The 14,182-nt window shown below is 44.0% G+C and overlaps 2 protein-coding genes across 2 annotated transcripts in view; both read left to right on the top strand.

The window, feature by feature from the left end:
* T265_07309 (hypothetical protein) overlaps window positions 1–3,720 on the top strand; it is a gene marked incomplete at both ends in the record, with an annotated part of 22,688 nt that extends 18,968 nt beyond the window's left edge. The window contains one exon of the mRNA XM_009172796.1: window positions 1,660–3,720. Coding sequence (XP_009171060.1) covers window positions 1,660–3,720 — 2,061 coding nt within the window. The remainder of the gene's footprint in view (window positions 1–1,659) is intronic.
* A 37-nt stretch (window positions 3,721–3,757) lies between these two features.
* On the top strand, window positions 3,758–8,265 carry T265_07308 (hypothetical protein; the record flags this gene model as incomplete). Its single annotated transcript, XM_009172795.1, has 2 exons — window positions 3,758–4,437; window positions 4,485–8,265. The coding sequence occupies 2 exons, from the start codon at window positions 3,758–3,760 to the stop codon at window positions 8,263–8,265; spliced, it is 4,461 nt and encodes a 1,486-aa protein (XP_009171059.1).
* Between the last annotated feature and the right edge of the window lie 5,917 nt (window positions 8,266–14,182).

Genomic DNA, 14,182 nt, shown 5'->3' with positions numbered 1-14,182 from the left:
ATATATATATATATATACCCCTTGACAGTGACTTATTAAGTAGACCGGGGAACTAATGAAATCACTTGAGAAGTGTTCAGATGCTGCAAGCCACTCTCGATGTAGCAGCATCACAGCATGCATTCCCGCAATTTTCATTACAGATATGCGAGGGCCTCAAGATTTTAGCGTAATGCCATCACATGATCTACTAAAGAACAAGGCTACGCACTAATTCACAAGAAGCTATATATGAATTGGATTTTACGTAGAACAGTATATCAAGGCATGACAGACTGACAGCTGACCAAAGCGGTCGCAGCACAAAGAAAATAATTTCACGTTTCCGGTTCTATAGTCTTCTTAACAACGAAACAAGTAACAAACTGACAATAATCATCCAGCCTTTCGGTGTCTAGCTCCGATGCCACCCTAAGGAACTACGAAGGCTGAGGTTGTCCAGGCCTAGAGAGGAGCGACCGAGAAGATGCCGGAGTCGTGTTCAAACCATGAAGTTCCCGGTCAGTTAGTTTGCTCTTCAACTACTGGGCTCTCTCGAGCTATTGAGTAACAAGGATTCAAGTTGCTAGGTCTATACATACGCTGCATGACAGAAGTTATGTGGCTACAGCTTCTTCGTGAAGAATCGGCGCACGATTGAGCCTTTGTGGTCATTACGATTAGGAAGACCGCCATATAGAGTCTCTCAGATTGCGGTGGTATAGTCATATGCAATACACGCACAAAATTGTCTACGAACGATAATTTGCTCCACCTCAAACCTTTGCTGGTAGAGTTCATGATGGACAGGTCATAGTATTGATATAGAAAATCAAGGTGCATAAGCGCCACGAAATCTTCTGGATGGATCGGGCGCATGAATGAAAATTTAACGGTTTTGTGCAACACTTATCCCAATGATGAGTCATTTCTAGGCAAAACTGTCCGGCAGAAACTTTCCTCCCGTATGACCGGCTTGCACTGAGCACAGTTTCTAAGGTGCTGGGGTAGACCCAGTGGTGGCATATAACCAGATATCTTTAATTCATTACCATGAGATGGCGTAAGAAATGTGCAGTTAATCGGTGCCCTTAAGATCAAATGTTCTTCGTATCTTTTCTAATCATTCCGTCTTCTCTACATACCACTAGGTCTTTCCTTCCTCTTGACTGAGTGGGAATTAAGCGGCAGTGCTTACCATTGGATTGATATTACCGGAGAATTATGATAAGTTTGTACCATAGAGAAGAAGACCTTAACAACCAAAATTTAGTATAATGAACCACGAAACTCTTCAAGACTATCCGGACAAGTTATCGTCCAGCCAGCTGAATCGTATCGCAAAAAATATGGGTACCGGTGGCTACAGAATTCTTGGCCTTGTTTGAAATGTTAACGAAGTGAGATAAAAAAGAAGACACTTGAACCCGCTAAATAGGGTTGCTCCTCCCAGATGAAATAGTTTTAAACGTTTAAGAGCGCTTCGTTTGACACCTTGCTGCTTACATTTTACTGTATATCGGATTTCGGATTGCAGGATACTGACTTTTAAGTTAGGTAGGTCACTCTTGATAACAAAACACTGTTTAAATTTGTGGTCAAGACTCACCAGGATACAGTTCACAAATTCCTCGTTAATCCAAGTTTCCTGGATCACTATTTTTTACTCTCATCGTCTAGATCACTGACATTCTCGTGGAACCTTTCAATAGCCCGTTGTCTCTGGTGCACTTTCTGAAATTCAGTGAACAGATTTCCCGCGTGGACTACAACACACCTGCTTCAGCCTATTTCAAAAATAATTCAGAATCAATCCATAATGGGGTATACTTCGTGTGGTACGAGAAACGTGGTTGTCTGAACTTAAAATTGGGCAAGGTTCCTCCTTCGGAATTCGAGCTGAAATTTCCAACAGTCCTGGATCAAGTTCAGCGCTCCCCTTACCACGGTGATGAAATACTGAGAGTTTACATCCAAAGGCGATCAAATAGCCAACAAGGAATGAACTACCATGCAGAACTTATTCCTATAAGATCTGCGTTTCACTCAACTTGGTTTCAATCAGGTACACATGGCGCAGTCGGTAGCAATGCTAACAACAGGGAAACGACAAACGCAGCTGCGCTTTCGGCCCGCTTGGAAGAAAATGAGAAGGAACAACTGTCTGCGAAGGTTGGACGGAAGCGAACTTCAGCTCATCGAGCACATAGGCCAAACAAGGTTCATGGATCTAAATCCATCCATGAAATCAAAACTACAAGCTGTCAAAATCAAGAGCTACCGGAGGTTTTAAACCGTTTACTAAAAACATTCTCTGACACAAACAAATCAATACCGCCATCCAGGAGAAGTCGGCTCTTTGCCCGCTCATCAGGAATACTGTCAAATGTAAGCAGCGACAGCAGCTCTGTTGAGTTAAACAGAAGGCCGTCAAAACCATTTGTTATTCGAAGAACTGCATCCGCAGTTTATTCATCAACTAGCGATTGGTCACTTGAAATAACTCCGAACGAGTTCATCAGTTTGAAGTACGCCGCGCACATAAGTAAAAGAGATAGGCTTTCTTCATCAGGAAAGTTAGATAACGATGGAGCTGAACATCTATCGTGCACCTCGAGTTCATTTCACGCAGTCAAAGTTTCCACGATAACTGGCGCTACGAGCACTCGGCTGGGGACTGAAAAGGATAAAATATGCCCCAACACAGTGACAGGAACCCCGAAAATGCTTCAACCTAGTCTATACACCGATCTGAGACCATTTATCTTCGGCGATATGTATGATCTGGTAAATGTTCGGAATGCCAACCTCCCGCCAAGAAATAATGTAACTCATTCAAGTGATAAATCGGTAACTGGTCGTGTTTTCTCCAACTTCGCCCCAAAAGACCCTCAAAGACTCAGAAGGAGACTGCTGTTTACTCCCACAGACGAGCAATCATTCTCGAGGAGACGTGTGCAAAACGAGAAACGTATGCAAAAGTGTATTCAGAGTGATTCAACGTGTGCCGATGTGAACAATATGGACGCAGAGTATGAGGATGCTACAGATACATGTTACGGATACTCGCAGTCTGCTAGTGAGGCTGATACTAACAACTATGACGGGGCAGGTCAGGAGAGAGTAAAACGCATTTCGTTGAAATCTAAAAAACGCAAACGCAAGCGCAGTTCCCGTGCTAGCACTGTGAGCGTCAGCATAACTACGCGTACTTCTTTCGAGCAAACCACACCGGGCATGGGCAATTCAAAACTGCAAGAAGAGAAACGAAGAGCTGCTAGCATGCCTTGTGCCGACGCGTTTAACATTTACTACAATCCCACTGCAAAAGGGATTACACCAAGGCGCATGCCGGCTTTGGAAAAGCAACTAAGACCACATCGAACATTCGATGAACTTACATATAAAAGCTCAGAGCCTTCACGTAGACTGACCGCACTTGACTTTCTAGGAATAGAAAGGACCATCAAAAATCTTTTGAAGGCTCGTACTAAAGGTAGGAAGGGTCGGCACTCCGCTGGTGGGACAGTAATATCCCCGATTCACATGCCTGTTTCGGCTCGATTTCCAAGCAACAAGATCCCACTAAGTTCGAGTTTGGTCAGGGTTGGAAGTAGGGAAAGTTGGAAAAATCGGCAAGGCGCAAGCGCTGACCAAGAGAAGCTGAGAATCAACCGGGCTAGCTCTGTCATGCCCAGTTCTGAAGAAGAAAAATGNAAAATCGGCAGGCGCAAGCGCTGACCAAGAGAAGCTGAGAATCAACCGGGCTAGCTCTGTCATGCCCAGTTCTGAAGAAGAAAAATGGCTACTGAGGTCCTCCGACAAAGACCCTAACAACATTCCAAATGAGTATGAGATTACTGAGCCAAAGCACATTTCAGGGCCTTATTCAGTTGTTTTCAAGGATGTAGCAAGAAGTAGTGAGGCTGAACCTTACCAGGCAGTAGTTCCAACAAAGACGAGCTCCCAAGAAATTCTCAACGACAACGTACCGGTTTCTGTTTTAACCAGTCAACACGAAGAGGAAGTCTTTAACCTGGTACCATCAGTCCTACCCACTGATATCGCGTCTCCGCATCTTGAAGAAGACAATTGCCAGGTACCCACAGATGATTCGGATGAGCTGCATCAAAAAGAGGCGACCGATACAACTCAAGTAATGAAAGAAAGACTGCCACCAGGACAAATAAGCCTGGTTGAATCTTCTTCAGACAGATCCTCAAAACATGTTAAAGAAGTACATGCAGACGCACAGCAAACGCAACGATCAGGTGGGGAAATCATTTCGATTAGTTGGTTCCCTGTGGACGGCAGTGACAAGCATACGCCAAAGGGTTTGGATAGTGCCAAACAAACTGAGTGTAGCGATAAGAAATATGAACCAATGCACTTAAGCGACACAAAGCTAAGCCAGAGCTCGGAACTGCTGGGGGAACTCGAGAATCACCTACTCATACGGTTGGCTCAAGGGATAATACAGTTACATCAGACTGGAATGACTTCAGTCAACCCAGACTTGACAAGTCTGATTTCTTTAATTCCTTTGATAAACCGATTGATCTTGAGGCACTGAATCAAACCGACTTCTCGCCCCAACCAACACAACTGCCAGAACAACTGCTGCTAACTTCAAAAGAGCTCGCAACAACTTCTTTAGCCATGGGCCTGGACAAACTATATACTGAGCGAAAGCTATCGCGGATATCTTCAAGTTCCTTGAAGTCTATTTCTCAAAGAAATACTGGTCGACAAATCTCAGATGGCAAATATTTAATAGAAGTCAGCACGGAAATTAGGCCCCAGCCTAGATTCAGCGACAATAATACCAATCAACAAAGCCACACGACAGAAAAGCGCAAATATTCGAAGTCTAGTTCGGCAAAAGTTAGTAATCACAGTGCAAGAATAAATGGTGATGAATATTTAGACAACGGAGCTACTTCCGCTGAGCTCATAGGTGACAGCCAGGTGCCAAAAGCTTTATTCATGCCACAGGCGAATGAATGTGATCAATCGTTTTCCCCCGCTAGAAATGAAAACGGAAAACAAGTTACAGCACAAGAAGTTGCCGACCATATTAAGGTACCGTTTGCAGCGATGTTTCAGTTCACAGGACAGCAGAGTCATCCCTTCCCATTGAATCCACAGACTTCGGGCACCGGTCACGCTTCGGACGTTAACGTGTGGATCACGCAACATTGGCCACACCTTCTCGTACCAGCCCCCGTAGCACCTGTACTTGAAACTCCCCTATCGAGCGTCACTGCTGGAAATCCACTGATGGCGTCAGATGCCCATAAACGGCAGGATAGCATGAGCCCATACGTCTATCCAGACATTGGATGTATGGTCAACTTTACGCAAGATCCAACGAGCGGGCTTGGCTGTCCGGTAAGATCGGACATCTGTGTGTATCACACCCCTCTTATTGGGCACTACCTAATAGGAACCGCAAATGGCGTCCAAGCCCAACAAATTTCTGGTGGTCCGCCACTCACAAGCTCGGAGCCCCAACAGCCAAATATCCACTTAGCTCAGCGTGTAGCTGGTGACCTCTATGCATGCCCTTTCGGACCGTTCTACTCATGGATACAAATTGGACCACAAGGTGTGTCAGTGATGAGTAGTGTGGGGCAACAAGGTGGCCTGATACCAAGCGAACTTCCATCAACTTGGGGTCAGATTGTGTCGAAACCAGAAGAGCTAACAAATCCAAGCGAGCGGCAACTGCCGAGCAAGCTACCAAACCATGAGGCGACAGCAGCGAATGATCAGAGTCAACACCTGCAAGAACAGACACCACTTGATATTGATAAAAGTATTTTGACAGCTTGTCCTCAACCCGTTCACAACTATATCGAACCCAAATTCACCCCCAAACAAAATGAAGCTGATTTGTATCTAATGCCCGAAAAACCCATACATTCAGCTGATGATTACACCAAGCAGCCAGAGCCGTTCAAGTCCGAACCCACTAGGAACCAATCACGACCGGCTGAGGGGAAGTTGGATAAGGCATCAAAGTCAAGTAGGTCTCCAAAAGATTCGGGAGGAGGAAAACTTTTAACTAAGCCTTTAGAAGACATCGCCACCGAGCAACTGGAGGTACTGAATTTGAAGTTGAATAAGAGATCTCCAGAAGCCCGTGAGATAAGAACGTCTGATAGCCCACGATTACTAGCAAAAGCTCCGGAAGATCTGACTATAACCAATGCAGCAGAGAGAAAACTATTGCAAGAAAAAGATAGTTTGGATGTAGAAAAACCATCTGGTTCACTTATAGACATAATGAGAGAAATGCCCACTACCAGAATAGATAGCATTCGGTTGCGTGCAGCAGTCTTGTCAGATTTAGCCATAACCAAAGCAATGCAAGAGAAACTCTTGCATGACAGGAGCAGATTGGACGTCAAGAAACCAGATGGCTCACTTATTGATGCAACCAATGATATTCACAACGTTAAAATCCATAAACAACTAACTTTAGATGCGCTACGGAAAATGCGGGACGTAAAACCTGAACCTCAGACAAACGAAATTCATAAAAAACCTGTTCTTCGTATTCAAAGTTCTGATGCGGGTGAAACGACTCATACTAGCCTAAGTTCTCCCTCCATAGAAGCCGTAAATGATTTGATGGAACAGATAACTTCACAAAAATTACCTTCAACAGAGCATCACGAACGCAAGGCAAGCACGTCTTCAGTGAAAACCGAGTATAACATGTCCAAACCAAAACCAACAGGTGCACTAACTACAGAAGAACGTGATCTTTCGGAGCATTATAGGCAAGTGACGCAGTTGCGACCAACAGGAAGCGTTGTGTCAATCAAATCCAGGTATGAATCATTGAATCGAAAGCCTTTCGACACACTAACACCAGATGAATGTGAGTTTCTGAAGCAGTACAGAAAAATAATGCGGTCACATCCCATAGCAAGCACTTCGTTTATGAAAGCAAGATATAAATTATTAAAACAAAAGGCCCCGGACTCATTAACTTCAGACGAAAAAGAGTTTTTGAGGCAGTTCAAGAGATTGATGAAGTTAGCCTTAGCAGGAAGTGTTTCTTCAATGGAGACCGCAAACAAGTTGCTTCAACAAAATCCGACGCACGCATTAAGCTCTAATGAGGTTCACTTTCTGGAAGACTTCGAACAAATGGCCCAGTTTGACCAGGCATCTTTTGAAGCTAAGCCTCTTGTGCTAAAGTCCTCTTTGCCTGAAGCCCCCTCCAAAGAACAGATTCACGAACTCGATCGCCTGTCGTCATTTTCGGTCTCCGAGGCTCGCACATCTACTTCTAGGAAACCCGATTCTCCAGAGTTACTTACAAGCGAAAGTCTACCTACTACGTCGACCTCTGGTGCAAACCAGGCTCAAACAATAAATACCCTTGGCAACCAAGACGAAGTCACCCATGGTATGGCAAAGTCTGGTCTTTCAGAATGTCAGATTGGGCCTTGGTCATTAAATTTAACTCCTACAACAAAAATGCTTATGTCTGAAGATCTGATGAACACAACTTTGACACTCTACAAACACAATGATTACATTGGTCCACCAACTAGTGACCGATACCCAACGTTCATTCCCTGCCCCTGTGAATCACAGTATCTGGAAAATCTCATTGCGTTAAACCCCCCGACCATACAGTTTTGGCCATGGCCTATGAATTCAACAGACGCGTTTTCCGAAGATTGTGAAGAAAATGCCGGTTCAAAACAAGTAGATCTACAGTCACGTGAAAAAGACGCACCCGCATCTTCGTACCCTGATGCTTCAAATAATCACGGAGCATTCAGTACTTCGGAGGATGTACCATCCATCCTAACCTCCACAGGTAAAATGAACTTCAGTAATGCCCAGTCTACTGCCACCAATAAACATACTCAACGTGAATATGAAAAGCTCAGTTGTGCAGTCCTGTGTCCAAATTTACTTGATCGGATTTGGTCACCTTCCAGCTACATACGTCAACGGACATGCAAAAATCGAATTGGACAAGAGGGACGAAGAATGCAAGCTGCTTCGGGTACCTACAATCACTGCTTTGGGACACCGTCAGCGGAGGTTCAACCGGGGTTTAGAGTGAAACCAAGCGTTACTGGAAACCACGTACCACCACCGTCAAGCCTCGTAACTTCTGCAAGCAAACAACGTCTAAATTTCAAAGCCAACCAGAGGACATTCCTTGCATCATGTTCATTGTCTTCAGTTGACACAGATCCTAATTTTGACGATGACGTTGATTGTTTGGTGAATCTTACTCTGCCTCCGTATTAGTTTAAATTAAAGTTTGCTTTCAAACGCCTCTCACTTCTCGCTCTGTGAGGGCGCCAAATAGACACTGAGCCGGATTACTGAAGTATTTCTGCGTACATTTCCAACTTGCTTTGGCGGTTGACGGACTCGGTACGGTTGGGCTTGGGAGCGCCTTTGTGCAAGAGCGCTAAACCGCAGAAATCTGCATCAATCCTTGGTCATAGGCCAGGTCTTGAAACAAACCTTGTCACATAGTGCTGGAATTCCATCATCATCATCATCATCATCGTCATCATCGTCATCATCATCAGCATCAGCATCGTTATCATCATCATCACGAGTGGAAGCAGCACTAGACGATAACAAGGAAGTTGTCGTCTGCCGTACAGCCATTTCAGTCTACCTGAATTTCGAAAGCTAACTTACCATCTTGTAGTGGGGTTACTTGTATTACGTTTAATTTCAAATTACCGACGCATCGCTCAAATAAGTTTTCTAAGGGGTACGAAACCGTTTTATCCGTTGAACAACGGTGTTCAGTCGCTGAAAAACTGCGGAAGAATGGGTACTACCTGTTTTCCCAGGTCAGTACAGGAGTTCTGACCACCTTGAACAAAACATCTGTCCAAAACAAAAGAGTGCTTGCTAATTCCCGGTTTCCCACTAGTGAATTAAATTTTTGCTTAGAAATCTCCGGGGGACTGACCATTACATGCTCACTTAGATTCGAAAAGAAGACCACTATTTCTGGTCTCCGGGACGTAAGGGAAAATGCCCATGATGTACTGATGCTCCAATTCAAGATACTGCATAGTCAGAGGCCACAGAAGATTCGGGAATAAAATAAACCCTTATTCAGACAGTTTTGGACGTACATAAAGGCCACGTCTTACGGGTATCACGCATAATTTTAGTGGGGTTTGAATACAATCGGTGTGCACTTCTCCGAATAAGTTGAAGAATCCACGTCTCGGCACTGGAAGGCGTCATTCGCGTCTTGCTAACACATTTTTGAGCAAAGGGATATCAAAGACAATAGTACTGAACGATTTAATCTGCTAATAGGATGTTGCTCAGCCCAAGATATGAAAAGGAATAAACTTCGTGACACCAGCCCTCAAGTAAAGACAAATGGGTTGTGAAACACTAATATGTGTCTGGAAAATGCTTGAACGTTTGTGGGCGGACATGAAACATCAGTGTCCTACTCGACCAGATCGACTAAAGTCAGCTGACAGATGACCCGGATTGTCAACTTATGGCACACGATGCGTACAGAAACAGAGTGAACATAAGCTTTATTCGATCCTAAAAGCTTAGGTTGTTGTGTAGTTTGTATCATGTCGCTTATTACCATTAGGTCGATTTCAACCACAGACTGTTTCATTACCGATATCTTTCAAAATAAGAGGCAGATTTCGAACACCAATTCCAGTTAGATGGAAGACTCACCTGGAACCCAGCTGGATCTCTCATTTATGTTGCTCTTCCTCCAATGGATGTGCTGCACCGGGCCGCCTCATGTTTCAGTTGGTACGGTATTCGAGATATCCCAATACGTTGTTGCCTAGATGTAACACACCACCCACAAGTATGCCGAAAACCCTTCGAGATCCCACGACTATTTCACCTTGAAGAGTTTCCAACAACTTTGCGAGTAGTGTGTTACGTCTAGGCAGTGTCGTATTGCGATATTTTGAATATCCTACCAACTAAAACATGAGGCGGCCTGGTGCAGCACGTTCATTTGATTAAGAACAACATATGCGAGAGAATCAGCTGAGTTTCAGGTGAGTCTCTCATCAAAGCCAAATAGGTGTGCATATAACTTTACAACTCGAATTTGCGCAATTTGGGTTCAAGTAGAACATAAGATTGACGAAAAATCGGGAGCTTTGCCCACCTGATAAACCCCGAGAACGACGAAACCGGTCGTTTCTGTCGGAAGTTTTCAACGACCTTATAAGTAGGGCATTACCTGAAGATTTTTTCCTGGCAATCGCGCCCTGTACGCGCAGGAGTGCACAGAAAAAGACGTGATGAGTCGATTAAATGTCTTCTGCTTTGATCACAGCACGCTAGAAGACAGGAGGCGCACCGTGAGTGAGAGCAGCATTACAGATAGTGTCACTTGACTTCTAGGACTTGGATGCATCAAGACATGTATGGACTGAGGAGAATGAGATTGAATTGTGCGATACCAAATTTCTTGCCTGCGATCACGTTTTCGTAGGAAAATTATGCCCAAAATGCATCGAAAAATGCAGTGGATGAAATCGGTTGACTGCTGTTACACCTGTTTCGGTGACAAGGTATTTTTGGAGCGTCAAGATCTTTGTGCTGTGGTGTGTAGCACCTAATAGGTTTGCTTGATGTCACCAGTTAATGGTTACAGTAGGATTTAGACATATTTGCTCGCATTTTGCATTGTTCTCATCTGAAGTTCGTATCATATCAAATCAACATGATACAGCAGATTAATGTGGTATAAAGTGTGAGTGAGCTGTCAGCATTATCTGGCTCAAGATTTGTGTCCATCAGTTTTTGAGGCAACGCTCCGATGTTAGCCCATACAGAATTCTTGGCTAACGCTGTTGTTGTGTTGAACCAAAAGCTATCTCAACCAACCGGAGTGTGAAAACAATTAGATTTTCCCATTGGTGAATGATTCAACCCAACAGGTTAATCATCAACTTGCGTTTTTACCCAAAGTAACAAGGATGATATGGAAAAACCCTGTGACAGGGTGTTGGCACGTAGGAGCTAGCGAAGTCTGTGTACGATGACTCAGCTGGCTATTACCAGATAACATGAGGGAGAACAGCCGGGTTGTTTTGTGGGTTGCAAGGAACGATAAGTCACAAAAGAGGACATAAGAGCTGAGGATCTGAAAAAAGCGATGCCTGAGTTATTACCCAGGCCAACCCAACTACCGGCCTCAATAGTGGAACTAGGCCAGGTTATTATATAGGCTAGTTCGTTTCGTATTGTTGCTCAAAAGAACAAATAATAGGCCGTCAGTCTCAATAGACTTGTTGGGGCTCCATTCAGTGCTGACTTGGGTTATTGTCACCGTATGAAAACGTGTATTTGGAAAGCAAAAGAAGAAAGCTCGTTCTACATAGAGTGGACTGATTTGTTGAAGCACCCATTAGAACTGCGCTGTTATTCACCACGGACCCCAATTAAGATGTAAGATCCCTATAGTGGGCCTTCAATAAATCGGTAGCGTACAAAAAGAACCAAAACAACCTCTTGTCCACGAAATAAGAGGACGTCTATTTGCTGTCTCCTAAACGGGCTGGTTATCTCCAAATTTTTTAGAACTTTCAGTGAAATATAGGTGGGAGCGTTATCCTATCTAATCGGGGTCCGAACTACTGGCATGATTCACGAGTGCACGTGTCATGATGGCAACAGCATGTGAGCCCAGATAATAGTCAGAATTGGCGATCGATTTTGTCGCTTAAACTAGCTGTACCATAATCATTTGCAGCCGATGAAAGGCAAGTTTTGCAGGTACCGTGGGTTTAAAATGTAGAGAGAATAATACTTGAAGACATGAAACTGATCTTGAAAATATCACGTCAGAATAGATCGTCTGATTCCAGGGGTATGTATCATCTCAGGATGTTCCGGTTTCAAATTTCAGATCGTTTTATCTTGAGTTCTGTGTTATCAACAGTATAAAGCATGAATCTTAAACGTCCGAATCAGGTGTGCCAATATGCGTCAATTGTGGTGTCAGGTAGACGCACCATCGGGTCTGATAAGCAGCGTTTACCCGGTTACACTGAGGACTATACTGTTTCTGCGGATGGAGCCTGCCTGAAACACCACGCATTTTAACGCTTTCTTAAAGGCATTGCTGGTATCGGATAGCGCCAGAGAATTCGTAATGAGATAATTTGAAAATGGGTATTCAGTTTTGCAGTAGGCACTTCAGTCGCAGAAAATACCCGGCACCATCAACTACCTGGCTCGGTTGTATGCTAAACTTGCCGAAGCATCGTCTACCGAGATGGCTGTGGTCTCCCGTTCCCTCTTCAGAACGGCGCACACTGCGAAGTAGAAAACGTGTGGTTTGTGAGAAGTGTGAAAGAGGTTGCGAGGGGACTTAGTGTTGTTGGTGTGGTCTGCCTCCTAGGATGGGTTCCCGTGACTTCCCTTTGTGCTTGGGTTGATTTGTTGCAATAAATAGCGGCTAATCGATGTCATTAGAGTTTTTAAGTCAGATTCTCTCCTGACAGTCTGAATGAATGTTTTAGGAGTATACGCTTGAAAGTGGTTGTTCTAGGTTAGTAGTTTCCTTCACTCACAGCCTTTTCTTCGTTTCACTTCAAAGCTGCCCAGAGATGAACTCCGGGCATGTATTTTAGTGAGGCATCACTGTCGATTCTGATTCTGTGTCTGATGACGTTGATGATGATGATGATGATGATGATAACAACGATGATAATGGTGTTTTTCAGTCTTCACAGTCTCACCGAATCTCGCACTTTTCATGTTTACTTTAGAGTGTTTTGAATTTCAGTCTCTAACATTTCCGTGTATTCTGAAAATGATCTGCCTCATTAGAGGCAGCCAACTTTGACAACAAAGTCAATCACCCGAAGAGTATTAGACCTCAGAATTATTCGTTTCCGACCACTAATTGAGATGCTTTCGCAAGAGGATACCAGGACCAACGAATTCGGTAAAGGAGTTTAAGGAAAGGTATTCAACACGATGCAGTTTTGAAACCAGATGGGTAACGCACTTAGTCCGTTCTATGAGGGGTAGAGATCTGTTGGCCTGAGTGTAAATTACAAAAATTTCCCGATAAGAGCTCAAACTATCGTACAAAGCATCCAATCCACGCTACCGCACATATGGTGGTTCACGACCGATGTGCGTTTTCTTACAAAAAAAGTGCAGGTTGGATTTTTACTTGCCCAGAATTGGAACAATCAGGCGAACTGAATCCCGTGATCAAATGGGCCCGTGTGCCTGGGCAGGAACTCCCTAGATCAGATGTACCAAATGTCGTGTCATTCAAATCAGCAGTGAACCGAAAACGGATAGACTGGGTGAAACACTGTGAACCTGCTAGAGCAATTAGGTCGATAATGAGAGAATTTACCCGCACTTTTCACGGCAACTCTAAGAGAATTTTTGCGATTTTGTAATGAATGAATCAGAAGTGATACAATAGGCGGAGAAGTGTAAGAGGAGCCCTAGAATTCTCGAAACATTTCGAAACTTCCTTAGTTTGGTTAACTTTTACAGCTTCTCCCACTTACTTCACTTGATTGCTGACGGAAGCAGAACGAAATAACAAATAAAATTGGAGAACATGTTCAAGCATTAGGCGCCTTCAAGGTACGAACTTGACTAAACGCGATCCACCAAAGAGGAAGCCACGATGTCCAAAACTAGTGGAAGTCATGTAGGGACAATTTTTGGGTTTAAATAAAGCCAATACATGTTCTCTATTTGAGTGAGATTGGTCTGTTTACCGAGTTTGGTAAGTGGCTTCCACCACCATTCGAACAGATATCGTCAGTGTGATATTGATTGGATGGTTCTTCTCTCCGTGGCTGCACTTATACAGTCTGCAAAGAGCAGTTTTGAAACCTAATCTGATGAGTTTAACGGCTAATCGGTTATAACTTAAAGCTTCTCTTTGCAAACTGTAACTACCCACCCAACAGCACACTGGTAATGTCTCTGCATTTGGTGACGAAATGTCCTTAAATCGGTTTTCAAACCCAGTGAACAGATCAGCAGCCACTTGACCAACTACCAACGTGTTTGCCTTGTGGACAGTGTTAGGGAATCTGGTTAATTCCCTCATAGTGAAATAAACTGGCTACCGGGGGCACAATCAGTATAAGGCTGGTCCACAATGCTTCAAGTATCTTTGCGCTCTGCAATGGATTCCGCCACTTCAATACGA

This window comes from Opisthorchis viverrini, assembly GCF_000715545.1.
Source record: "Opisthorchis viverrini unplaced genomic scaffold opera_v5_165, whole genome shotgun sequence".
NCBI classification, from domain to species: Eukaryota; Metazoa; Platyhelminthes; class Trematoda; order Opisthorchiida; family Opisthorchiidae; genus Opisthorchis; species Opisthorchis viverrini.
The sequence above is the reverse complement of the archived record's forward strand: the minus strand, read 5'-3'. Positions and strand labels throughout refer to the sequence as shown.